The sequence below is a fragment of the Oncorhynchus mykiss genome, chromosome 15, assembly GCF_057628025.1.
Source record: "Oncorhynchus mykiss isolate SJ-2025 chromosome 15, ASM5762802v1, whole genome shotgun sequence".
Lineage (NCBI taxonomy): Eukaryota > Metazoa > Chordata > Actinopteri > Salmoniformes > Salmonidae > Oncorhynchus > Oncorhynchus mykiss.
In genome coordinates, this window is record NC_143036.1 from 27,147,804 (window position 1) to 27,175,623 (window position 27,820).

General features: G+C 44.2%; 1 protein-coding gene across 1 annotated transcript; it reads left to right on the forward strand.

Annotated features, from left to right (window-relative positions):
* Positions 1-6,324: 6,324 nt before the first annotated feature.
* On the forward strand, positions 6,325-26,926 carry LOC110489887 (uncharacterized). Its single transcript, XM_021562846.3, has 15 exons — positions 6,325-7,111; positions 7,669-8,898; positions 9,077-9,235; positions 15,121-15,282; positions 15,391-15,472; positions 17,257-17,464; positions 22,039-22,106; positions 22,283-22,376; positions 22,636-22,783; positions 23,171-23,308; positions 23,530-23,683; positions 23,934-24,048; positions 24,156-24,307; positions 24,454-24,540; positions 24,842-26,926. The coding sequence occupies exons 1-15, from the start codon at positions 7,053-7,055 to the stop codon at positions 25,043-25,045; spliced, it is 3,060 nt and encodes a 1,019-aa protein (XP_021418521.1). The 5' UTR covers positions 6,325-7,052; the 3' UTR covers positions 25,046-26,926.
* Positions 26,927-27,820: the final 894 nt, after the last annotated feature.

A 27,820-nucleotide genomic window follows, 5' to 3' on the forward strand; every position in this document is an offset into this window, starting at 1 on the left:
AGTGGAACGTTTTATGGGAGCTCAGGTGGGATAATAGATTTGCCAACAGCTACCTATTCACTCCCGCACAGAGACATTGGTTAGCTCCAACCATCAGCCTCCCTGATACATTCTGTTGTTTACTATATAGCTTTTCATGAGTCATAACCACTGATGCATGTCAGTCTATGGTCCTAACCCTTCTAAAACACCGGCATCATTACTATAGGGATTTTCAAAGGGAGTAATATAGCTGTGAGAAACAGTTGGGAGTACAGCTGCTTTGACCAATAGGTTGAATCATCATCCAGTGGTAGGGATCTTTGCTGAGTAATTGTTATTTGCAGTGTGGTGATGTCTACTGTTTTTCTGTGCTCAAGCCATACGCTTCCAGTAACAGCATATCACACACACACACACACACACACACACACACACACATTTCCCAATAAATACCCTTTTTCTTATACAATAATAGGATCCCTCTGTTTGGAGCGAGGCCTTGCTCTGTCGTTGCGCTGCATTGACAGTGTCAGCAAATATCCCCTTTTCACTTAGGTGTAATTCCTTTGAAAAAGAAAACATCAAATTGAAAAATAAATCCCACTACTCATCCAGCGATGGTAGTATCAAGACAGAACCATGTTTATGTTCTAAGCACATTTGTCTCCTATTACAACACAGCCAGTGCCAAACCTGTGTGCATGTGCGTTTGTTTGGAAAGGGGGTGCTTGAAGTTTGGTGAGGGGTTTTGGCGGCAGGGGAAGAGATGAATGCCTGCTTCACCACCAAAGAGGGGGAGGATGGGAGGATTCTATGATCCTTTGCCAAAGCACCATTAAAATAATATTTGAGATTTTCCACAAACCACAAAGTTCTGCTAGTCACATGGATGATTTGTCAAGTGTCACGGTGTGGTCTTAGCAGAATGAACACAGCACGGCCATTACCAACAGTTTCAAATAGTTTCAAATCTCAAATCAAGTTTTAGCCACAATGCATTTCATTGGAGCTCCATGTTTAAAAAAAAAAAAGAAGAAAGAAAAAAAGAAAAAAAAGAAGTGAAACAGCCAATCCAACGTCAGTCTCCTTCTGTCCTGTTTCTTCAGACCTAGATCTACCAAAAGTAAAACGGTATTCAGCACAGCTCAGGTGGTGGTGGACATTACCCTCTTGTTTGCAGCACCCTGCAGGACTCGGCTTCAATACAGTTTAGGCCTTTTTTTTCCTTCTTTTTTTACGACTCCTACAAAAGTGCAGACACACACAAAATGAAGACACCTGCAGCTACTCCTGTTCTCTAATCCTTCACACACTACCGCCCAGGATTTTAAACAGCAGCCACACCCTGGAGAATTCTGGGTGAGAATTCTGGGTGGGTGTGAACAGAGTGGGCCTCTAGTCAAACGCAGACTGACCGACTACCCTTTTGCATGTGGACAACTTCATGTGTGCGGTATCTTTTAATCAGTCTGTCTGGATGTGTATTGTCTTTCTACATTTTTCTAATTGACAGTAAAAAAAATAACAACCGTTAGGTATTTTAGATAAATGATGGTTGATCAACTTCTGCTCAGACTCGTATGGTTAGGAATCTTATTGAAGCTTGAGCACTTCTGCCAGTGCATAGGGTAAAAAGCCATCGGAATGGGCTGCACTTCTCCCCTTTAATCAAACTATATTTCACTTTGTCTCAGGCCCAACAGTCCCTTTGAGCATGCTGTAACTCTTCCGCAAGGACGCAGATGTTTAGTGTGTCTGTGCACGGATGCGATGCCATGCAAGTTTGTGTGTTTGCGTCAATATGCGTCCCACCGGAGGAAACTGCCTGGCTGGCGATGTTTAACATGATAAAGTATTGCAATTCTTTACTGATAACACTAGCAATAAACCTAGAGAATTGCCCCCCTAAGTCATTAAGGGTGTCCAACCTCCACAGCAAATCGGGCTGGCATATGAATCTGAGTCTGCTTTCCCACATCTTCCCTCGGATTCAACCATAAATCCCAGCCTCCGACAAGGCCATATGCTTGGGGCGTGCTTCCAATACTGCTCCCCCTAACCCCTGCAAATCCTCCACCGACCCCTCCCCTCGCACAAACCAAACAGAGGAATGCCATAAAACTACAATGGGGGAAAAAGGAGTGAAAAAACAAACTAAAAGACAAAGGGACAGAGGCATCTGTCAGGGAACAAAGAACATCTGCGTCGCTGGAGTCACTCAATGACAGGCGATGTGGCCCTAGTGGGCCAGAGCCATTACCTCCTCACAAACTCGTTCACCAGGAGGAAGTCATCTGGAGCTGGAGCCATAACTCTGACCCATCCACACTCCCAGACAAAGCCCAGTGAAAAGCAGAGGGGCAGGGGAGACGGTACGCTAGCTAAAGGGCCTGAGTGTTTTTAACTGACCCGGTAATGGACTGTGGTCGCCATCAAGGAGCATCTGCTGGAGTCCATGTTTTATGGTCATATTGTGTCTCCGCTGAAGCAGAGAGAGTAAAGGCTCCTGACTCCTGTAAAAGGATGAGCCCTGAAGTCCGCTTGCGATATTTCAGCTCAATGACAAACCAACTTTGAAAGGCCCCTGAGCTTATTGTGGCGGCCGACTGCTTCACTTCTCTCTCTGACCCACAACTTTCTTTTACACAAGAATACCACTGATATGATTGTCTACCCACCATGGACCATAGTAAAATAAAATGTTACTGTATGGCTGTGGCAGGTCTTGTTGGTTTCAAACCCGGGTCTGTACTGATAGATCTTGTGAGTGTGACCAACATAGCAGAGAGGAGGGTTTGTAGTGTGGGTTGTTTGTGGGACGTGTGGGCGGCAGGCGGAGGAGGATCCTCTTTATTGTAAAGACGAGCTATTACTTACACCACATTTCCATTAAGGATGTTAGGTAAAGAAGGCGGTGGAATAAGCTAGCTGACAATTATTTTTATATCAGGTTGAGTATATCTCCATATCCACAGATCCTACATATGCTCATTTCACATACAGTATGAGTGACATAAATGTGTTATCACAGGTCCATTTCGCAATTAAAAATTAACTGCACCCATAACCTAATAGGAAAGGGTCGGGGGACGCATAAAGAAAACTCTTTAATTGAGACAATGGAAACAACTCCAAAGTCAAAATCAAATATGGAGGATGAGGACCACATAGACTCATTCACAGCCTTACTGTAAGTCATATACAGCCACCTCCAATAACAGATACTCCAGTCTGCTCTGAGTCCACACTGGGCCGTAGGGGAGGGCAGACAGCATACAGCCTACGTAGGCCCGGGTCTGTGATTTAGTGGGCATGGTGGGAAAGGGGCCTCCACTAATGGAATATCTAATGTCTGCACGGCCGACACTTTAATCTCTGGTGAGACCGGAGGTCCGCACATTTACTGAATAAATCAGAGACGACGGGGAGCTCAGAGTAAACCCGCGCCGGCCGTAAGTTACGATCTGCAACCTCTCTTCCATGAAAAACACTGGAGGAATCTCTGCGTCCCAAATGGCACCCTATTCTCTATATAGTGCACTACTTTTGACCAAGGCCCACAGAACTCTGGTCAAAGGTAGTGCACTACTTAGCAAATAGTGTGCCATTTTGGATGCTACCTTAGACTTGGCTGTGATGCATCATACAGTGGAGGGAACCATTGAGGTTGTCTGAGCTGAGACAGGCCAGGATCCAGCAGACATTCTGCTATCCTCCTGTAGGAATAGTGAAGGGAGACACTAGACAGTCAGAAGAAAGATACCTTTTCCACATATATTTTGTTTACTGGTTTTGAGGGAGACAGTAATAAGCAGTCATGTTGAACAGTCATGTTGCACAGGACTCCCAAATGGAACCCTATTCCTACAGTGCTGCCCTACTTTTGACCAGAGCCCTATAGAGAATTGGGTGCCATTTGGGACTCAGGCTCTAACCTCTTTGTTCCCTGTGGTTACAAGACAAAATTCCCAAACAATCAATACTCCAACAAAACAGAAAGCAAAGTTCCATAAGCCAATCAGTGTGTCTGCACTCACAAAGATCCTCCCATTCAGTTCTGCCAGGTCACATTGAACCAGGTATGTGATCAAGAGTAAATATTCAGAGAGAGGATATGTGATACCAATCAGGCCCTCATGGAATGGAGTTGCCCATCCCTGTTCTGTAGACAGGTGTGTGCCGTTCCAAATCATGTCCAATCAATTGAATTTACCACATGTCCAATCAAGCTGTAGAAACATCTCAAGGATGATCAATGGAAACAGGATGCACCTGAACTAAATGTAAAGTCTCAAAGCAAAGGGTCTGAATACTTATGTAAATAAGGTATTTCTGTTTTGTATTTTTAATAAATTAGCTAACTTTTCTAAAAACTTTTTTTTTTTTTTGCTTAGTCATTTGAGGATTTTGTGTGTAGATTGATGAGGAAATGTGGAAAAATGGAATGGGTCTGAATCCTTTCCAAACTCTGAAAACATTACATTTGCCTCTGGCACGTCTTCCATTTGCCAGGTTGTGAACTTTTATGTTTCTGTGTTACCACTCTGCAAGGGACTTCCATGTTGCAATGCAGAACAACTCGAGGATGCTTCCAAAATAACACCATTTATGGCTACAAACTAAAATGCCACGTGCAGACAAATCTTGCAGGCTACTTTTTGAATGTCTTTAGTTACTCTACCAATGGTCATGTGCTGGAAGCAAGCTACACTAAATGTGGACAACTGCTAGTCGAACATCTCATTCCAAAATCATGGGCATTAATGTGGAGTTGGTCCTCTCTGCTGCTATAACAGCCTCCACTCTTCTGGGAAGGCTTTCCACTAGACGTTGGAACATTTCTGCTGGGACTTGCTTCCATTCAGCCACGAGCATTAGTGAGGTCGGCACTGATTAGGCCTGGATCGCAGTCGGCGGTCTAATTCATCCCAATAGTGTTTGATGGGGTTGAAGTCAGGGCTCTGTGCAGGCCAGTCAATCCTTCTACCCTGATTTCCGACAAAGCACTCCATCCGACCCTTGGCATTGTGCATGGTGATCTTAGGCTTGTGTGCGGCTGCTCGGCCATTGAAACCCATTTCATGAAGATCCCGACGAACAGTTCTTGTGCTGCCTTTGCTTCCAGAGGTTGCAACCGAGGACAGATGATTTTTATGCGCTACACGCTTCGGCAATTGGCAGTCCCGTTCTGTGAGCTTGTGTGGCCTACAACTTTGCGGCCGAGCTGTTGTTGCTCCTAGTCATTTCCACTTCACAATAACGATAACAATCCTTACAGTTGACCGGGGAAGCTCTAGCAGGGCAGAAATGAGATGAACTGACTTGTTGGAAAGGCGGCATGCTATGATGGTGCCACATTGAAAGTCAATGAGCTCTTCAGTAAGGCCATTCTACTGCAAATGTTTGTCTATGGAGATTGCATGGCTGTGTTCTCGATTTTACACAGTTGTCAGCAACGGGGTGGCACGTAGCCTAGTGGTTAGAGTGTTGGACTAGTAACCGAAAGGTTGCAAGATCGAATCCCGAGCTGACAAGGTAAAAATCTGTCGTTCTGCCCCTGAACAAGGCAGTTAACCCACTGTTCCTAGGCCGTCATTGAAAATAAGAATTTGTTCTTAACTGACTTGCCTAGTTAAATAAAGGTAAAAAAAAACGAGTGTGGCTGAAATAGCCAAATCCACTAATTTGAATGGGTGTCCACATACTTTTGTATATTTAGTGTATCTATCAATCCGGTGCTGCATAAAGATCTTTATAAAATGTGTTATGCTAAAATGTGGTTTCCTTGGTCTGTACTTTCCCTTCACAGAGCCAATGACTGCCTGTCTTTCTCTAGTACAGCAGCATTACGACTGAAATGTCTGACATGACGGTTCTCATTGAAAATGTGATGGAGTGAAATAGGTTTCATGACAGCACGAAATGCCATTACCCATGTTCAACTTGAATGTGCCATCTTCACTTTCTATTTGTGAATATGAAGTGAATAGGGCTTAGGCTGCCTTCTGGCCCATACGACCAAGGTGTAATGGGGTGCTCTTCTCATTATGAATACAGTGTAAATTAAAACTGTCTTGTACAGTACAAATCACAACAAGATGCCCGACATCTAGTTATTCTTATTGTGTTATTTTTTATTATTACTTTTTATTTTAGCCTACTTGGTAAATATTTTCTTCTTCTTAAACTGCACTGTAGGTTAAGGGCTTGTAAGTAAGCATTTCAATTTTTACAGTTGGACTTTTGCCTATGTAGATACATTGAAACAATGCACTCTATTTATTTAGACTATAAATACAAATGTTGCACAAATTCATTGAGAAAGTGGAAGAAGCTTTGGATGGTGGGGGTGGAGGATGAATGATGCCATTCATCATCATCTTGGGACTTGTGGGGGGTGAACAGCTCTGTGATATTTCCCTCATGCTTAAAAACTGACCGGGAGAGGGGAATTTTGCATGCGCTACAGACTGCTATATCGGTCCTCTAATACAGGATTAGTAAAGGGGGGGAATCCCAAGGTAAAATTATATCTATTTTTTATTCTGATTTTTCAAGGTCAGAACCTCTACTTCCCGCGGCTATGGGTATACAGGTCTAAAATCTTTACAGACTGTAACTGTACTGTGAAGAGGTAAAGAAAACGCTTACTTCTATGGTAATCTTGTTCTGCTCTTTTAGGGTGATGTTAGTTCAGAGAGGCTGTAAAACATACATTTTTATTTTTTCAGAGAGGCTGTAAGAGAGAAGGAACTTTCGAAAGTGATTGTGAGTGACAGAATCCCCAGTGGAGGGAGTGCCTGAGAATACCCTGGTTTTAGGTTTTGCTTTTAAACTATGAATAGCTGGGAATAGACCAACACTTGTCTAGAAATTTTACCAGCCACTTTCCCCTTGCCACTGTCAGCATTCTCTCAAACATCACTGTCCCCTAGTGGACAAAAATATACTTTTAGCGATTTCAGTCAACCCAGTACGTCGCGGCTGCTGTAGAGGGCAGAAGTACAGTTTTTTTGCAGTTCTGTGTACTGTGTACAATACATTGAAGGAAGAAACACCCCGGCTGAGAAATGGCCGATGTAGAGATGGATATCGCGTCTAGCAGAATGAATAACGGAAACGAGCACGTGTAAGACATTTTAGAAGATTAGACGACCATGCAACTTATTTGTAGTACTTTCACCCGATTCAGTGCTTTTGGCAAGTCGACGTTGTCGTCGGTGTATCTGTTTTCTGCAGCGTTGAAACAGTATCAGGCTAGCTAAATAGAGCTAGCCAGCTAACTCTTAGCTATCCCAGTGTTCGAAAGGCTTTGCTGACATGTTTAAATGTTTTCTATAGCGAAACCATACCATAAACCAATCAAACCCGAGTGTCCTAAAATGCAACTTAACATTCTAGTTAACTCGCTAACTATCTGGCTAGCTATGCTTATTGCATACGTAGCGAAGAAGCTAACGTAGCAAGCTAGCCATTGTTTGCTACCGTGGCTTGCTAGCGCGTTAGCTAGCGGTCAGCTAACTAGCTGACTTGGCGGTCAAGTCGGGAAGCAAGGATAGCTAGCAGTTAGAGATTTTGTTTGCTGTGTTTTAAAGTCATATTTTGGACAATTCATGTTGTAGCTAGCCAAGTTACAAAAAAATGGTTTGGTTTAAATTATATATTTTACCAATCTTTGTACCTTAGGAAAGAAGATTTGGAGAGCCATGACAAGAGTGGGAGTGAGGAGGAGAGTGGTGAGAATTCAGAAGAAGAAGAAGAGCGGGAGGAGAAAGAAGTCGGGGAGGGAGAAGCAGAAACTAACGGAGAAAAGACAGCGAAGGTGTCCAAACATCACAGCAGTGGCAGCAAACACAAGAAGAAGAAACACAAACACCGCAGCAAGCACAAAAAACACAAGCACGCGTCCGAAGAGGACAAGGACCGAAAGCGCAAACATCGACACAAACACAAGAAACACAAACGTAAAGATGGCTCCTCTTCTTCTGCCCCTGGCATCAACAGCGCCTCCAGCCAGAGAAAGACTCACATCTCCCCCTCATCTGACGACAAGGCCTTATTGGAGGAGTTGGAGAAACAGAGGGCCATGATTAAAGCTGAGCTGGACAGCCAGGTGATGGAGGGGGGTAAGGTGCAGTCAGGCATGGGCCTCATCCTACAGGGTTATAACTCTGGCTCTGAGGAGGGAGACGGAGAGGGCAGGGTCCGGAACGGGGAGCAGCGTCAGAAGGGCAGTATGGGGAAACCCCCCTCCCCTAGGGGTAGGAGTGGTAAAGCCAGACGGGACTCCACAGAAGCCAGCAAGTCCAGCTCTAAGCGCCACAGTCGGAGCAAGTCCAAGGAGAGGACAGGCAAGGAATCCAAGTCGGACAAAACAACCAAAGTCAGCAAAGATGTGGCCGCCAAAGGCCGTGGCCGCAGCAAATCAAAAGAGAGGAAGCGTTCCCAAAGCGGGGGCAGGTCCAAAGAGAGAAACAAGAAGTCTCCTTCCCCCTCCAGCAGGAGGGCAGAGCAGAGGAGCGGCCGATCAGACAAACGCTCTTCGCCCCAGCCTGACGACAGACCAAACACGGAGCGTGGCAGCCGGAGGTCCAGATCACGGGAGCGTCCAGGGCGGTCGGAGTCAGAAAGAGAGCGAGACAAGAGGCCGACAAAGTCACCTTCCAAGGATGCTTCGTCAGGGAAAGAGAACCGCTCTCCCCACAGGCGAGGAGGAGGAGTGGCCATTAGCCCCTCGAGGAGACGCAGCGCCTCCCCACGCCCCACCAGAGACTCCCAGCAGGCATCCGCTTCAGCTTCCACCTCCAAACAGGGCTCTCCTTCCAGATCAGCCAGGTCCCCAGCAAGGAGAGGCCGCAGTCGCTCCCCAGATGCCAGGAGGAGGGATGCTGATAGACCGGGCTCCTCACCACTCCGGTCTGTTTACTATGGATTAACCTGCAGTCCACCCCCTTATTGTCCTATACCAAACAACAGTAGTGGTCTGTACATGGCATGGGCAACTATTTGAGGGCGCATACTGTTTTAGGATGGGGCATTAAGAATGTGCTGCTATCCACCACTGATCTTCTAAACTTTATATTCTCTCCCACAGAAAGCGAATACGCCCAGAAGCAGGGCCAGGGGGTAGAGCGAGGTCACGGGAGACCAGCCCCAGAGGTGCTCCCCAACGTCGCAGGATGAGCCGCTCACCCTTCAGAAGAAGGTCCCCCTCGCCCTTCCGAAGACGGAGCAGGTCTCCAATGAGACGCAGGTGAGATGGGACAAGCTGAAACTTGTGGATGTGCTGAGCCAAATTAAATCTGCAGGGGCTTCTTCAAGCCTCCAGAAGTTAAGATGATGCCTGTAAGTAATTGCTTTTGCAAAAGCTAACATGCTGACCACACCGCTCGCGTTGCGTGCACTGCAAAATAAATGTACACATACATGTTATTCAATCATTGCACCCACACTGCTTGCGCGTGCCAATGAGCGTCTGCGTTGCCAAGCGCTAAAATAGAAGTCAGTTCTATTTGGGACGCTGAACGTGGTGCAAGTCCTGCCTCTCCCATCCCCTCATTGGTTTATAGAAGCAGATACCTACGTGCCATCTTGTCATTGGTTATACCCACATGGGTGATTAAAAAATTAACTTCGGTCAGTATGTCATGGTAATACACCTATGAAAGTTAGATGCCAAGTCCAAAGAAGAAAAAGCCTGGAAGGAGGAGCGATGACTAGAAACGATTCTGTTGACCGTTTTACAGTTGAATTCAGAAGTTTACATACACTTAACAAATTGTTCAACCACTCCACAAATTTCTTGTTAGCAAACTATAGTTTTGGCAAGTCGGTTAGGACATCTACCTTGTGCATAACACAAGTAATTCTTCCAACAATTGTTTACAGACAGATTATTTCACTTATGATTCACTGTATCACAATTCCAGTGGGTCAGAAGTTTACATACACTAAGTTGACTGTGCCTTTAAACAGCTTGGAACATTCCAGAAAATTATGTCATGGCTTTAGAAGCTTCTGATAGGCTAATTGACATAATTTGAGACAATTGGAGGTGTACCTGTGGATGTATTTCAAGGCCTACCTTCAAACTCGGTGCCTCTTTGCTTGACATCATGGGAAGTTCAAAAGAAATCTGCCAAGACCTCAGAAAAAATATTGTAGACTTCCACAAGTCTGGTTCATCCTTGGGAGCAATTTCCAAATGCCTGAAGGTACCACTTTCATCTGTACAATCAAGTATAAACACCATGGGACCACGCAGTCGTCATACCGCTCAGGAAGGAGACGCGTTCTGTCTCCTAGAGATTAACGTACTTTGGTGCGAAAAGTGTAAATCAATCCCAGAACAACAGCAAAGGATCTTGTGAAGATGCTGGAGGAAACAGGTACAAAAGTATCTATAGCCACAGTAAAACAAGTCCTATATTGACAACCTGAAAGGCCTCTCAGCAAGGAAGAAGCCACCGCTCCAGAACCGCTATAAAAAGCCAGACTACAGTTTGCAGCTGCACATGGGGACAAAGATCGTACTTTTTGGAGAAATGTCCTCTGGTCTGATGAAACAAAAATATAACTGTTTGTCCATAATGACCATCGTTATGTTTGGAGGGGAAAGGGGAGGCTAGCAAGCCGTAGAACACCATCCCAACTGTAAAGCACGAGGGTGGCAGCATCATGTTGTTGAGGTGCTTTGCTGCAGGAGGGACTGGTGCACTTCACAAAATAGATGGCATCATGAGGTGGGAAAATTATGTGGATATATTGAAGCAACATCTCAAGACACCAGTCAGGAAAGTTAAAGCTTGGTTGCAAATGGGTCTTCCAAATGGACAATGACCGCAAGCATACTTCCAAAGCTGTGGCAAAATGGCTTAAGGACAACAAGGTCAAGGTATTGGAGTAGCCATCACAAAGTCCTGACCTCAATCCTATAGAACATTTGTGGGCAGAACTGGAAAAAGCGTGTGTGAGCAAGGAGGTCTACAAACCTGACTTAATTACACCAGTTCTGTCAGGAGGAATGGGCTGATATTCACCCAACTTATTGTGGGAAGCTTGAGGAAGGCTACCCAAAACGTTTGACCCAAGTTGAACGATTTAAAGGCAATGCTACCAAATACTAATTGAGTGTATGTAAACTTATGATCCACTGGGAATGTGATGAAAGAAATAAAAGCTGAAATAAATAATTCTCTATTCTGACATTTCACATTCTTAAAATAGTGGTCATCCTATCTGACGTAAGACAGGGATTTTTTACTCTGATTAAATTCAGGAATTGTGAAAAACTGAGTTTAAATGTATTTGGCTAAGGTGTATGTAAACTACAACTGTATGTGTGAATTAATTGTCGGAGTAGAGGTAAAATGACTCAACGTCATTCCAAGGACAAATTAGCTAGCAACAGCAAGCTAGCTAAATAGGACAAATTAGCTTGTAACTGCAAGCTAGCTAGCCATAAATGTTTAATGATTTTCGACCTGTCCCCAAATAAATATAATTGGCCCAAATAAATATAATTGGTTCAGAGTTTGTCTTGATATTTGAACCTGCATGTCGTGATTGTTTGGTGTGGGGGGGACAAAATCAATTTGCGCACATCCGTTTTTGGGTACGGTGTAATGGGGATCCTAATAAAATACTAATAGTACAATATTGTATTACTTTTACAGATACTGGATCTGTGTAGCTAGTTGCAATTATTGTCATCAAATAGGCAGGCAATGCTGTCTGTTAAGTTCATGTTTTGAATATCCCTATATTTCTGTTGTTACGGGGTTATCACTCTGTTATTAGGGCATCTGCGCAGGAGTCTCGGAGTAGATGAACCTGGCCTGAGTGCAATGGCAACCATGTAGTGTGCTATTATGGCTTAGTAAACGTTGTTTAACTGGAACCTTGTCGTTGTGTCATTTCGAGTTAACATTGGTAGCAGAGGATGGCTAATAACTACAATGTGCTACCTCGGTTCGACAAGAAGAGGTTGTATGAAAGATGGAAACATTAACTTGGAATCTGGACATGAGTTACTAATCTGGACGAGAAAAAGCAAGCACTTGCGGTGGTATTATCGCTCGAGGGAAGAGCGAGAGATACAGCACTGGAAATATCCGTTGGATTTGAACAAGGATGACGGTATTGGAACTTTGATTAGAGCAGTGGATTCTGTGTTTCTTAAAGAAGAGGGAGACCGTAACCATGACAGTGTTACTAGAGATATTTCGGTTGCAGTGACAGACTACATAATTGATTTCCAACAGAGGTACAATAAGATGCGCAAGTACGACATGGTTCTCCCGGATGCAGTGTTAGCTTTCAAGTTTCTAGATACTGCCTGTCTGGATGGTGGGGAGAAACAGTTGGCTTTGACTGCTTGTACCGTGGTGACTTTTGCGCCAATGAAGTCGGCACTAAAAATACTTTTGGGTGAAAAGACGTCAGTCGCGCCAATAACAGATGGAATGCAAGTGAGTGATGCAGCATATTACACAGAGGCAGAGTAAAGGTGCCAACAACCAGAAGAGGGCGCCATTGCCCGGAACAAATCCACTAGACAAATATGGAAGGAGATCAAAATGTGCCATTTGTCAAAGCACTTACCATTGGGTTAGACTGTCCTCATAAAAAATGAACAAGTTAAACAGAGGAAAATGTATACAGAGAGAGCAGTGTAACATTACACTGTTTTCAAACAAATCTGATGCTGAGATCTTTATAGTTGAATCCTTAGGATTGTGATCGTCCATTCTAACAAGAGTTAAGATACCAGCAAAAATTGGTCAGACTGTCACCTTGAAACAGAGGTGGTCCCTACAGATATCCCCTTACTATTAAGCAAAGCTTCCTCAAGAAGGCAGGGGCTATACTAGACATAAAAAATGACAAGGCATTGATGATTAAACAACCAGTGACCCTTGAACTTACTACCTCATGCCACTATTGTGTAAACATTTTAGACAAAGACATCACACATGTAAAAATGAGATTCTGACAGACACAGAGCACACAGAGATTCTGACAGTCAGAGAACATGAACACAAAAGAAAAACAAAGTATTGTTAAATACATGGACAGAGAAAGTGGTATTCCACATACAGCAACCGTCATTGGACGAGCAGGAAAAGCCAAAGGAAAACACCAGAACTGGTACAACTTGCAGTACTCTGACCCAGCTACACTTTCTGGTACAACAGGGTCAGTTGATCTGTCACTTGTAGATAATCACAGAATTGAACCAATGGAAAAGCGAGAAAAAACAGGAATGACATTCAAAATGATGTACTTGAAACAAGGATGTGTCATTTGACTCAGCTAAGCTAGATGAGCTCAGTAATTGGAGGAAAAATTGAGTGTTTGAGGAAGTCAAAGACATTGGTCAAAAATGTGTCTCAAGAAGGTGGGTGTGTAAGAATCTTTAACTGGAATAGTGCCAAAAGCACGTCTAGTGGTTAGAGGTTTTTAGGCGCTGGCTGCTAAAGAACTCCCAAAAGACTCGCTGACGTGCCTCAGAGTCACTCAGATTGCTGATGACAGTGATCTGCCAGAAAAAATGGAATCTTCACTCCATAGACATCAAATCTGCATTTTTGCAGGGAACAGAGCTGTCAAGGGACATTTACATCTGACCTCCGCCTGAAGCTAAGAGTGAAGGAACACTGTGGAAACTAAAAAAGTGTGTGTATGGCCTGGTAGATGCATCACTCTACTGGTACAGCAAAGTCAAGGCAACAATCCTGAGTACAAGTGGATCCTGCAGTCTTCTATTGGCTTGATCAATGTGACTGGAGTACTTGCCTGTCATGTTGATGACTTCATCTAGGGTGGCTCACAGACCTTTGCTACAACTGTGATTCCACACCTCAAAGCTGTTTTTTCCAGGTCGGCCATGAGGAGCATGATCATTTTTATGTTGGCATAGAGTTTATTACAGTTGATGGAACAGTACCAATGTAACAGGAAAGCTATTTCAAGAATCTTCAACCTATCCACATGGATTCAAGAGCCGTACAAAGGAATTCCCCTCTCTGTGGAATTGAAGCTGATTAATTGAGGTCAAAGATGGGTCAAATTCTATGGGTTGCTAGACAGAGTAGACCTGATGTAAATGCTTGATGGCTGCAACTTGGCATCCAACACAAAACACGCCGCTGTACAAACCATTCATGAGGCAAACAAAGTTGTTCGTAAACTGAAATCACAACAGGTGACTAAAGTTTCAGCATGTTGGAAAAGATGACTCTCTGAAACAAGTTGTCTTCAGTGATGCTTCCCTAGGGAACCTTACAGATGGAGGCACACAAGGTGGACACCTAATCGTGTAAAGGGGTGAAGGAGGAAGATTATCATCTGTTGGCAGTCAAAAAGGATCAGATGAGTTGTCCGAAGCACGCTTGCAGGAGAAACACTTGCTCTTGCGGATGGATTTGACAATGCTATCTTTCTTGCAACTCTGTTCTCAGAGTTTACCACTGGTGAGACAAAACGGCATATTCTACCTGTAGTCTATGTCACTGACAACTACTTCTTAGTTGATGCTGTGAAGTCAACCAAGTCTGTCAAGGAGAAAATACTTTGTCTTGAGATTAGCAGCATCAAGGAACTTATTTGTGGTCGACCACAAAGTAACAGCTTGCTGACTGTCTGACTAAAAAGGAGCATCCAGTCTTGCTCCTACAGGCTCACAGTAATGGAAAGTGGCAGCGTGAGTAATACAAAAAAAAACTGTCACACAACCCATTTGTAATGAGGGACTTGAATAATACTTGGACATTTATGTTGTTGAAGTTTTCTGTAAAAAAAAAGTGTGAGACTGTGAAGTTCATGTTTTTAAGTATCCCTATTTTTCTGTTATAACGGGGCTATCACTCTGTTATTCAGGCGCCTGCGCAGGAGTCTCGGGGTAGATGAACCTGGCCTGAGTGCAATGGCAAACATGTAGTGTGCGAATACGGTTTAGTAAACGTTGTTAAACTGGAACCTTGTCGTTGTGTCATTTTGAGTTAACACTGTCATGGTAGTGGTAAGATGGTTTCCTTACAGATTATGTCTGGTTCTAGTGATGAAGCTTTGGTGATGTCGGAGTATGAGGCTCATTGGCCAAGGTTGTCTAAATATTTTCTATGTTGTGCGCTGCAGGTCGCCGGAAAGAGACAGATACGGCCGTCTCAGACAGTACGGCCGGCGCTCCAACTCCCGGGACCGGGACAGGAGGAGGAGACATGGCCGGGACGAGGACAAGTTCAAGGGCAGCCTCTCTGAGGGCATGAAGGCCGACAAGGAGTCCTCCGAGGAGGAAGTGTGAGTAGAGGGTGAACACCCACACACAAACAGACAAATGCTACACTGCAATATGGTAATTATCTGGGTGATTATGTGTTTTTGTAAGTGGGTTAATTTTGTTACCAGGCTTGAGGACTTTGACGGTGAGGAGGTGGATGAAGAGGCCATCATAGAGCAGCGCCGGCAGCAGCGCCTGGCTATCGTCCAGGTCAGTTCCCCATCCGTCATCCAGGGCTCCAGACTAACATTTCTCCCTGGTGGCACAAACCTTTTCAGTTTGCTGTAGTCCACGATCAGCTCCTTTGTCATGCCAACGTTGAGAGGTCTCTGACCTCCCTATAGACTGTCTCATCATCATCGGTGATCAGGCCTACCACCGTCATGTGGTCTGCCAACTTAATGATGGTGTTGGAGTCGTGTGCGGCCACACAGTCGTGGGTGAACGGAGTACAGGAGGAGACCTAGCACGCACCCCTGAAGGTCCCCCGTGTTGAGGGTCAGCGTTGCAAATGTGTTGTTGCCTACCCTCACCACCTGGGGTCGGCCCGTCAGGAAGGCCAGGATCCAGTTGCAGAGGGAGGTGTTTAGTCCCAGGGTCCTTAGCTTAGTGATGATCTTGGATGCTGGTGTTTAACAGTGAGCTGTAATCAGTGAACAGCATTCCCACCTTTTGTCCAGGTGGGAAAGGGCAGTGTGGAATGCAATAGATTGTGTCATCTGTGGATCTGTTGGGGCGGTATGTGAATTGGAGTGGGTCCAGGGCGATAGTCATTTAAAAAGGATACCTTGGCGTTCTTGGGCACAGGGACTATGCTAGTCTGCTTGAAACATGTAGGTATTACAGACTGGGTCAGGGAGAGGTTGAAAATGTTGGTGAAGACACTTGCCATTCTCTGAGAACGCATCTTGGCAATCCGCCTGGCCCTGCAGCCTTGTGAATGTTCACCTGTTTAAAGGTCTATGGACAGCGTGATTACGGAGTCGTCCAGAACAGCTGGTGCTCTCATACATGGTTCAGTGTTGCTTGCCTCAAAGCGAGCATAGACGGCATTTAGCTCCTCTGGTAGGCTTGCGTCACTGGGCTGCTCGTGGCTGGGTTGCCCTTTGTAATCCATGATTGCTTGCAAGACCGGTGTAGTAGGTGCCGGTGTAGTAGGATTCGATCTTAGTCCACTATTGATTGGTTGTTGGATGGCGTAGCAGAATTTTTTTTATAAGCGTCTAGTCCGGAACCTGCTGGTTTTCTGTCCTACCTGACAACTAATTGCACCAACCTGATGTCCCAGGTCTTAGTCTCTGATTAGAGGGAACATTGAAAAAGCACAATGTAATTGGTTCCGAGGTCCAGAGTTGAGTTTGAAGGGCCGAGGCCAATATGCACACACAAAAAAACATGCAGGCAAGTGAATCTCTAAAGAGTCAAAAATATATCTGATTACTCTGGATCGAATTATGACACATCAACATATCCATCATGCTTTCTCTGAACATGTTAGATGAAATAGATAACTTCTTTCATGTCTGTCTTGGCAGTAAAAAGAGTCAGTCTAGAGCCCTCCTGTTTAGCTGACTTGCGTCAAAGTATAGTCATTTGATACCTGATTCACTGAATGAGGGAATTATTTTATTCGACTTTTTGGTTGTAGGCTAATATTCTAATGTAAAGGCATAGCACCTCGAAGAGAGCTACAGGGTGTATATGCTTCTGTTCCAGCCCTATTCTAACACACCAGAATCTACAAATCAACTAAACAGGATGAGTAAGTCTGGAGCCATGATCATCACATCCATCTGCTGTTGAACTGTACATAGTTGTTGCAGGGATCCCCAGCCCAGTGTTTCATATTGGGCTACTACTCCAATATAGGATGTTTTCTGATTTGCCTTTTCATTATTGAAATTGACCCCCTCGAAACCCATATCTTGTTTTTACTTAATTCCATTGTTGTGACCACTCTATACCTGGCACTACCTCTCTCTCTCCCTGTGCAGAAATACCGTGGTGGCAACGAGGACAGCATGGCGTCCATGGCGTCGGAGCCCAGCAGCCCGCAGAGCAGCACACGGAGCCGCTCGCCCTCGCCAGACGACATCCTGGAGCGTGTGGCGGCTGACGTCAAGGAGTACGAGCTGGAGAATCTAGACACGTTTGAGGAGAACATCAAGGCCAAGCAAGGCCTCATCACGCAGGAGAAGGATGGTGAGTAAAGGGATTCAGGCTGGGAGAAAAGAAAGGGAATATAGGGAATAGGGTGCCATTTGGTCTGCTCTGTATTGCCGTCTCAAAATATTAGCTCATATGCAATGTGCAATCTGGGTGGGTCATCTTGGTGATAACTTTTTATGTTTTTAGTTTATTTTGAAGTTTACAGGTGTTCTTTAGTAATACAGGTTGTTTGCTGAATGTGCCCGCATTAGCTGTAACTGTGGCCGTGTCTAGACTTGACAGTTCATACAGCTTTAGTATTCTGATCATAGAGTTCTGATCATGGAATGTATATTCAACTATATTTTAAATGTGCGTACCGTGTCCACAGTGTGTCTGGATTCCCTTTTCCCTCGCTATATTCAGACTTTAACGAGGCAAGTCAGTTAAGAACACATTCTTATTTTCAATGACGGCCTAGGAACGGTGGGTTAACTGCCTTGTTCAGGGACAGAACGACAGATTTTTACCTTGTCAGCTCAGGGATTCAATCTTGCAACCTTGCGGTTAACTAGTCCAACGCTCTAACCACCTGCCTCACGAGGAGCCTGCCTGTTACGCGAATGCAGTAAGAAGCCAAGGTAAGTTGCTAGCTGGCATTAAACTTATCTTATAAAAAACAATCATAATCACTAGTTATAACTACACATGGTTGATGATATTACTAGTTTATCTAGCGTGTCCTGCGTTGCATAAAATCGATGCAGTGCGCATTCGCGAAAAAGGACTCTTTGCTCCAACGTGTACCTAACCATAAACATCAATGCCTTTCTTAAAATCAATACACAGAGGTATATATTTTTAAACCTCCATATTTAGCTAAAAGAATGGTTAGCAGGCAATATTAACTAGGTGAAATTGTCACTATTGCGTTCATTGCACACAGAGTCGGGGTTTATGCAACAGTTTGGGCCACCTTGCTCATTGCGAACTAATTTGCCAGAATTTTACGTAATTATGACATAACATTGAAGGTTGTGCAATGTAACAGCAATATTTAGACTTAGGGATGCCATCCGTTAGATAAAATACGGAACGGTTCCGTATTTCACTGAAATAATAAACATTTTGTTTTCGAAATGATAGTTTCCGTTTTCGACCATATTAATGACCTAAGGCTCGTATTTCTGTGTGTTATGTTATAATGAAGTCTATGATTTGATAGAGCAGTCTTACTGAGCAATGGTAGGCACCAGCAGGCTCATAAGCATTCATTCAAACAGCACTTTTGTGCGTTTTGACATCAGCTCTTCGCAATGCTTCAAGCATTCACGCTAGTTAGCGGGGTGCGCGCTAATAGCGTTTCAAGCGTCACTCGCTCTGAGACTTGGAGTAGTTGTTCCCCTTGCTCTGCATGGGTAATGCTGCTTCGAGGGTGGCTGTTGTCGATGTGTTCCTGGTTCGAGCCCAGGTAGGAGCGAGGAGAGGGATGAAAGCTATACTGTTACACTGGCAATAATAAAGTGCCTATAAGAACATCCAATAGTCAAAGGTATATGAAATACAAATCGTATAGAGAGAAATAGTCCTATAATTCCTGTAACTACAACCTAAAACTTCTTACCTGGGAATATTGGAGACTCATGTTAAAAGGAACCACCAGCTTTCATATGTTTTCATGTTCTGAGCAAGGAACTTAAACATTAGCTTTCTTACAAGGCACATATTGCACTTTTGCTTTCTTCTCCAACACTTTGTTTTTGCATTATTTAAACCAAATTGAGCATGTTTCATTATTTATTTGAGGCTAAATTGATTTTATTGATGTATTAAATTAAGTTAAAATAAGTGTTCAATCAGTATTGTTGTAATTGTCATTATTACAAATACATTTAAAAAATCAGCCGATTAATCGGTATCGGCTTTTTTTGGTCCTCCAATAATCGGTATCGCCGTTGAAAAATCATAATCGGTCGACCTCTAATAACAACACAACAAAAACTGACAGAAGCTAACTAGCCAGCTAACCTCTCGCTAGCTAGCAATCAATGCTAAAGGGATTACACATGGGTCGATATAACTCCAGCCAACTTCTTATATTTATTGGCTAGCATTTTTGAGGTAGCAAACACATTCCTCTCACACTAGGAACATATTTCCTCCCACTTTATAATGAAAAGGTGCCTCTCGGTCCCAAAACACAATTTTTCTGGAGACTTTTGGAAGGAGTGTTGATGACGTTGCCCACTGTATGCGCTTTTGATAGCCTGATTGCATATAGACTGAGGAGAAATCCACACACAATGTATCCCAGACTACCTCCCTTACCATCATCTGGTCAGCCAGATCTGAACAAAATCGGAACCGCAAAAAACAGTCTCAATATCAACAGTGAAGAGATGACTCTGGGATGCAGAGTTGCAAAGAAAAAGCCATATCTCAAACTGGCCAATGATGTCTGTGTTCTTTTACCCATCTTAATCTTTTCTTTTTATTGGCCAGTCTGAGATATTGCTTTTTCTTTGCAAATGCTAATGCTCCAGATACTCAACTAGTCTAAAGGCCAGTTTTATTACTTCTTTAATTAGCAAAACAGTTTTCAGCTTTGCTAACATAATTGCTAAAAGGTTCTCTAATAATCAATTAGCCTTTTTAAAATTATGAACTTGGATTAGCTAACACAACGTGCCATTGGAACACAGGAGTGATGGTTGCTGATAATTGGCCTCTGTATGCCTGTGTAGATATTCCAGCTACAATAGTAATTTAAAACTTTAATATCTACACTGTATTTCTGATCAATTTGATGTTGTTTTAATGGACAGAAATGTGCTTTTCAAAAACAAGGACATTTCTAAGTGACCCCAAATGTTTTAATGGTAGTGTAACTATTCAGACCCTTTACTCAGTACTTTGTCGAATCACCTTTGGCAGCAATTACAGCCTCGCCTTTTTGGGTATACGGTACAAGCTTGGCACACCTGTATTTACGGAGTTTCTCCCATTCTCTGCAGATCCTCTCAAGCTCTGTCCGGTTAGATGAGGAGTGTCGCCGTGCAGCTTTTTTCAGGTCTCTCCAGAGATGTTCGATCAAGTTCATGTCCGGGCTCTGGCTGCGCCACTCAAGGACATTCAGAGACTTGTCCTGAAGCCACTCTTGTGTTGTCTTGGCTGTGTACTTAAGGTTGTTGTCCTGTTGGAAGGTGAACCTTTGCCCCAGTCTGAGGTCCTGAGTGCTCTGGAGCAGATTTTCATCAAGGATCTCTGTACTTTGCTCCGTTCATCTTTCCATTGATCCTGACTAGTCTCCCTGTCTCTGCCGCTGAAAAACATCCCCACAGCATGATGCTGCCACCACCATGCTTCACAGTAGGGATGATGCCAGGTTTCCTCCAGAATTGACGCTTGGCATTCAGGCTGAATAGTTAAATCTTGGTTTCTTCAGACCAGAGAATCTTGTTTGTCATGGTCTGAGTCCTTTAGGTGCATTTTGGAAAACTCCAAGCGGGCTGTTGTGAATTGTACTGAGGAGTTGCTTCTGTCTGGCCACTCAACCATAAAGGCCTGGAGTGTTGCAGAGATTTGTCCCCTTCTGGATGTTCTCCCATCTCCACAGAGGAACTCTTAAGCTCAGAGTGACCATGGGGTTCTTGATCACCTCCCTGACCATGCCCTTCTGCCCCGATTGCTACGTTTGGCCCTGGCTGTCAGCTCTAGGAAGAGTGTTGGTTCCAAACTTCTTCAATTTAAGAATGATGATGGCCACTGTTCTTGGGGACCTTCAATGTTGCAGAAATGTTTTGTGCTTCAACACAATCCTGTCTCGGAGCTTTAAGGACAATTCCTTCGACCTCATGGCTTGATTTTTGCTCTGACATGCACTGTCAACTGTGGGACCATATATAGACAGGTGTGTGCCTTTTCAAATCATGTCGAATCAATTGAATTTACCACAGGTGGACGGACTCCACTCAAGTTGTAGAAACATCTCAAGGATGGTCAATGGAAACAGGATGTACCTGATCTCAATTTCGAGTCTCATAGCAAAGGGTCTGAATACATATGTAAATAAGGTGTTTCTGTTTTTTATTTTGTAATCATTTGCAAAAATGTTTTTTTTTATTTGCCATTATGGGGTATTGTGTGTAGATTGAGGATTTTTTCAAATCCCCCTTTTCAAAAATATGGAAAAAGGGGAAGGGGTCTGAATACTTTCCGAATGCCCTGTAAGTGTCAAGTGTAGACACCGCCTTTGTGGCAGACTGGGATGTGTAATCTCATGTTTCCTCCCTTCCCCTTCCTCCAGGGACCCTCTTATAAGGTGTGCTGGCATTGACAGGGGATACAGCGCAATGGCTCGCTCTCTCTCTCTCTCTCTCTCTCTCTCTCTCTCTCTCTCTCTCTCTCTCTCTCTCTCTCATGTTTGACACCTTTGTCTCGTGTGGTAGAAAGTTGCAACGTGGTGACGTTACACATATGACTAACATTGACCAAATGCGGAGTTGTAAATTAGTCTGGTTCCCCAGTGGTCATTCATTTCACGTCATATTTTTGGGCCGTAACGTGCCGGTTGAAGCATGTTTCCGTTAAGTGTACTTAATCTCTCGTTTCCTCCCTCTGTCTGTCAGGACCCAAAAAGCCCTCGGCCCCTGATATGTTTACGGAGTCGGACGTCATGTTTGAAGCAGCCATTGATGTAAGTCTTACAGGAGCCTCACTCCCCTCCACTGATCTCCAGCCATGTTTATATCTCTGATCTTTAGAGTGCTACTCTGGGCTAAACATGCAAACCCATCTTCTGAGTGATCTGTCTGTGGCAAGTAGTTCATTATGCGAGTGTGGTTAAATGTTTGGTCATGTTGGTCTACACAGAGTGCCAGGATGAGAGCAGCAGGTGTTGGGGGGAAGGACTTCAAAGAGAACCCCAACCTCCGGGACAACTGGACCGATGCAGAGGGTTACTACCGTAAGTGTCCTTGACTGGACACACTCTTACAAATGCTACAAATTCATCGATGAAAGACTGCTGGGCTTTTCGCTCTCTCAATCATCCATGTGTCCAAACAGTCCATGTCGTCTTAGTATTCCGCTGTGTATGAGTGCAGTCCTTTTGATTTCACTATTGGTTAATAGTGTTATTTGAGGCCTAGTAACTGGATATCTCATTGAGGAAATAGCCAAGACTCTCTAAACATGCCCCTCGTGTCTATCCTACTGTGTTTTAGGCGTGAACATCGGGGAGACGCTGGACAAGCGCTACGACGTGTACGGCTACACAGGCCAAGGAATGTTCAGCAACGTGATCAGGGGCAGGGACACGGCCCGCGCCGGACAGGATGTGGCCGTCAAGATCATCCGCAACAACGAGCTCATGTAGGTCCTCAGGCAGGCAGCCTCAGGACTCAAATGGCACCCCGTTCCCTGTGTAGTGTACTACTTTTGACCAGGACTCTGGTCAAAAGTAGTGCACTATGAAGGTATGTAAGGTGAACGAGCTAATTGTTAGTCGCTCTGGATAAGAGAGTCTGTTAAAAGACTAATGGAGCCATTTGAGACGCATCCTGGTTCGCTCATGGTTTGGGGAACATATTGCCTTCGCCACCACATTTGAATGTGCCCTCTCATTAGAAGTATTCCAGCAACGTCTATGTGGATTGTCCAGGGCTTTTTTGGAAAATATATATTTACCTCAATAGAACCTACCTGGATAAATAAACCAATAGATGCTGACCTTGCTGATTTTGTGTTTTGGGTCTCCAGGCAGAAGACTGGCCTGAAGGAGCTGGAGTTCCTCAAGAGGCTCAACGATGCCGACCCAGACGACAAGTTCCACTGCTTGCGCCTCTTCAGACACTTCTACCACAAGCAGCACCTGTGTCTGGTGTTCGAGCCCCTCAGGTACTAACTGGGAGACTACCACTACTGCACTGTGGCAGTAGTGGGAAATAGCAACCTATTCCTTTTACTACTGCTCAACATTTGTGCACTATAAGGAGTAGGGTGTCATTCCAGATGCACCCCATGTCCTCAGTGGCAGGACACACCGCAATGTGTTTTGTCATCTAGCACACTTCTTCACTGGCTCTAACTCGTGTCTCTCTGTGAAATGTGTGTCTCAGTATGAACCTGCGCGAGGTGCTGAAGAAGTACGGTAAGGACGTGGGCCTTCACATCAAGGCTGTCCGCTCCTACACCCAGCAGCTCTTCCTGGCACTCAAACTCCTCAAACGTTGCAGCATCCTCCACGCTGACATCAAGCCTGACAACATCCTGGTACGAGGCCCATATTATCATCACATGACTGTTACAACTGCACTGAGGCCGGGTCGTGTTCAACTGCACAAAATGGAAGAAAGAGGACTGAAACTGGGAGAGATAAAATAATAAATAAATAAAAAAACACTTATTTTTGCTTTGCGTTGAAAAATGTATTGAAGCGTTTTGCGATACTGTGCCGTAATGAATAAGACCATGGCCTGAAGGTCCCATCTAACAGTGTGTTTCTCTATCTCTCCCCTACAAGGTGAACGAGTCGAAGACCATCTTGAAACTCTGCGATTTTGGCTCGGCGTCCCATGTTGCAGACAATGACATCACGCCGTACCTCGTCAGCAGATTCTACAGAGCTCCAGAAATCAGTACATTTTACTTTGAGATTGTTTGCTTATAACGGTTTAGCTGTAATGGAGCTCTCTGTTGTCCCTGCTTGGATCACAGTCCTCATGATGTCTTGTCTCTGTCACAGTCATTGGGAAGCCATACGACTACAGCATAGACATGTGGTCAGTGGGCTGCACGCTGTACGAACTCTACACCGGCAAGATCCTTTTCCCTGGCTCCTCCAACAACCACATGATCAAACTGGCCATGGACCTCAAGGGCAAGATGCCCAACAAGGTAAACTGTACACATTACTGGACCTGGCTGGTCTCTCCTAGCCTTAGTCTCTCTCTCTGTGTTAGATTTTGACAGGAAGTCATAACCTGGGGCGTTGTACACTGTGCTGTAGCATACAGATGATGTAATGGTTCTTTTGTTCTCAGATGATTCGGAAAGGCCTGTTCAAAGACCAGCACTTTGATCAGAACCTCAACTTCCTCTACATTGAAGTAGACAAAGTGACCGAAAGGGTTTGTATATGTTATGTTATACGACTTTTATTATCTAAGAAATGGGTTAAAAACAGCTAGATTTGCTGGGCTAGTCATGAAGGCTCATTCAGATGCTTCATATTTTTTGAATAGTTTCTCACTGTGGTCCTCTGTAGCTCGCTAGTGCATGGCTCCAGTATACTGGGTTTGAAACCTGGGACCACCTGTATGTAAAATGTATGCTTAAAAGCATCTGTTAAATCATATATTTATTTATTTATTTATTTCCCTCCACCCACTCCTTCTCCATCCTCACCCCACCTCCCTCCACACACCACAGGAGAAGGTAACAGTGATGAGCACAATCAACCCCACCAAGGACTTGCTGTGTGACATGGTGGGTGGCCAGCGGCTGCCCGAGGAGCAGAGGAAGAAGGTCCTGGTCCTAAAAGACCTGATCGACGGCACGCTGATGCTGGACCCTGCCAAACGCATCAGCATCAACCAGGCCCTGCAGCACCCCTTCATCCAGGAGAAGATCTGAACTCAGACCAGTCCAACAATCAACCAGGCCCTGCAGCACCCCTTGATCCAGGAGAAGATCTGAACTCAGACCAGCCCAACCATTAGCCAGGCCCTGCAGCACCCCTTCATCCAGGAGAAGATCTGACCTCAAACCAGCCCAACCATCAACCAGACCAGCCTTGCCAGGTAGAAATACAAGACCAGGCGCCCCATTGAGAATGTTATGGATAAATTGTTTCCCCTATTTTGATTATGATGGGTACGATAACCTGGTATGTTTTAATTGTAAATAAGTAAAATAGACATTCATGAAGAAAAAATCATTTTGATTTATCATAAACCCCACCCCCCTCCGGCGGTGATGCAGCAGTTATGGACTATTTCTATTTAGCTGGCATTGAAGTGAATGACATTAAAATAATACAATTATTGTAAACATGTCTAATGCATTGTCGAAGTATCTGAGTGTAGGTCGGTTTAGAAATGTGTGTTGTGTACTAGTCGCATCAAGGAGATGCACCATCTTCAACGGTAAAATTTTTAATGATCACCAACATTGCTCATTCTGCGACTGTGCATGCTTTTGAATGTGCACCCCTTCGTTGTGCTCTAGATGTGTCTAGCATAAGCCTGTGTACTGTTAATGCTCTCTGTAACCAGGTTTCCAGCCAACCTTTTTATGCGAGGAAAGTACACGTTAGATACAAAATGTCAAGACTGATGGAAACGGCACGTTTTTGTTGGTGAACTTTCCAAAATGTCTGCAAAATAAAACACCAGACAGGGTGGGATGTTTTTGTCAGTAAAATTCATTACGTGAGAAATGGCAGAAACCTTTTTGTTTTTTTTCCCCCCCACAGAAACTTATATAATAACCAGTCACGCAATGATTGTCCTCCAACTACGACTCGAGAAAGCATGCAGTTAAATAGGCTACAGATAAAATAAGTTATGGTGAACTTCATATGGGGGTGAAAGTGCACGGTGATGAGCTTGATGCTCCTTTCCTAATAAATGTAGAGGGTCTTATTCTGGTGACACGATTGATGCTTGACTGCCGTTTGACAAATACAAATAATCTCACTTTTATCCATAATAATCTCATGTAGGTAGCCTAACCGCACTGTATCTGCAAGCTGTTGGCTAAAGCACACGTACTAAGACCAGAGCGGGTACATTTGCTATATAACGCAACTTTTGTTGTGCCGAAAACCATCAGTGGAGTTGAAAATGTGATGGAAACCAATTGAACTTATTCTGTACACTTAAATGAACTGCGCTACACCACGTTCAGCCTTTTATCTGGAACAAGTCATTTTGATGGAAATATCTCTGGTGGGGAAATGTGCATATTGTTTTTGTGGATTTTAGAATATTCACCAATTGGATGGTAACCTAGTGTGTGTGCGTAGCAGCATTGATGTCCCACATGATGGCACCACAATCCCCATTTCACAGGTCCCAGGCCTGTGCTTAAGGAATGGACTCAACAGTAGTACTGTACTCCCCTCGAACAATAAGACCGTTCCATTTCAAGGTCTGTCATTGTGTTATTTTACAGAACAGAGCAGCCCCACTGACTCCAACGGTTTCACATATTTCCTCCTCTCTCTCTGACACGGTCCTGGCTATAGGCTCTCAGATTTAAGTGCCTCCTGTATGAGCCTTGTGTGTAGAACACAGAACAATGCCGGCCTGTGAAAGCCGCCACCTCGTTCTCCTCCCATGTTGTATATATTCCATTGTTGCCACAGTCTTTCTCCATGTTAAAGATTTTCATGTTTGATTTCTTTCTTTTCTCATTGAGGGAAAACATATTGTGATTTAAGCAAAGAACTGAGATGTGAAAGAGCACCTTCAGTGCACCACCACTTTTAGTAATAAAATATTTCCTATTCAATATTGTTTTTGTTCCTCTGTTCTCAAGTATAATACAATACAAATATACACCAGTGTAATTTCTCTATCTATTTCCTGAATTAAGGTAGCCCAGTGGTTAGAGCCTTGGCCAAGAACCGTAAGGTTGCTGGGTTGAATCCCCTAGCTGACAAGGTAAAAATCTGTCTTTCTGCCCCTGAACAAGGCATTTAACCCACTTTTCCCCGGTAGGCTGTCATTGTAAATAAGAATTTGTTTCTTAACTGATTTGCCTAGTTAAATAAAGAATAAAACAATGAAGCCATTCTAATTATTGATGGGGTTCTGTGGCTAAGGCAAATGGATAACTGGGTGGAGGGCATCCTTGTCTTCAGTGTAATTTCTAAGCAATGCCTTGTTGACTTTGTACGTTTGGATGTTGACTCAGGAAGAGATATTGAAAACATGACCTCGCACTGATGGGTATCCCCATCTCTCCATTTACCAGTGAAGTTTTGCCCTGAGAGCACCAACCTGGCCCCTGACTCCCCCTACCATTTGAGTCTGAGGCAGACTGAGGAGACATAGCTAGAGGCAGAGTCACGAAGAAGAGAAATGTCTTTCTAAAGGAGACTGGTCTTCAAAGCCAAAGAGCCCATCTCATGTGTCCAGTTGGAACCATTTTTAGCTCTTCTCATTGCTGAAATCTTCTGACGCTAGGTAGTAGGTACCCTTTTGAGAGTCCTCCATTTCCTCTGTGATTGCAGTGGTAAGAGCATTTAGGAAAGGGTCTACCCATCAAAGTCTCAATGTCCAGTGGAAAGGCAAAATTATGTGAATCCCGGCTTTACTTCCGTCAAGGGCACCTAAAGGACTTGAAATGGATGCTGATGGGTTGGGTTGCCAATGTTAAAGGATTGGGTGAATTATGGGCATT

Excerpts from the sequence above, each read along its gene's own strand:
- LOC110489887 (XM_021562846.3), top strand. The coding sequence starts at position 7,053 with ATGGCCGATGTAGAGATGGATATCGCGTCTAGCAGAATGAATAACGGA. Across the intron at positions 24,049-24,155 it reads CTACAGAGCTCCAGAAATCA|TCATTGGGAAGCCATACGAC; the intron begins GTACATTTTACT and ends TCTCTGTCACAG. Across the intron at positions 24,541-24,841 it reads TAGACAAAGTGACCGAAAGG|GAGAAGGTAACAGTGATGAG; the intron begins GTTTGTATATGT and ends CACACACCACAG.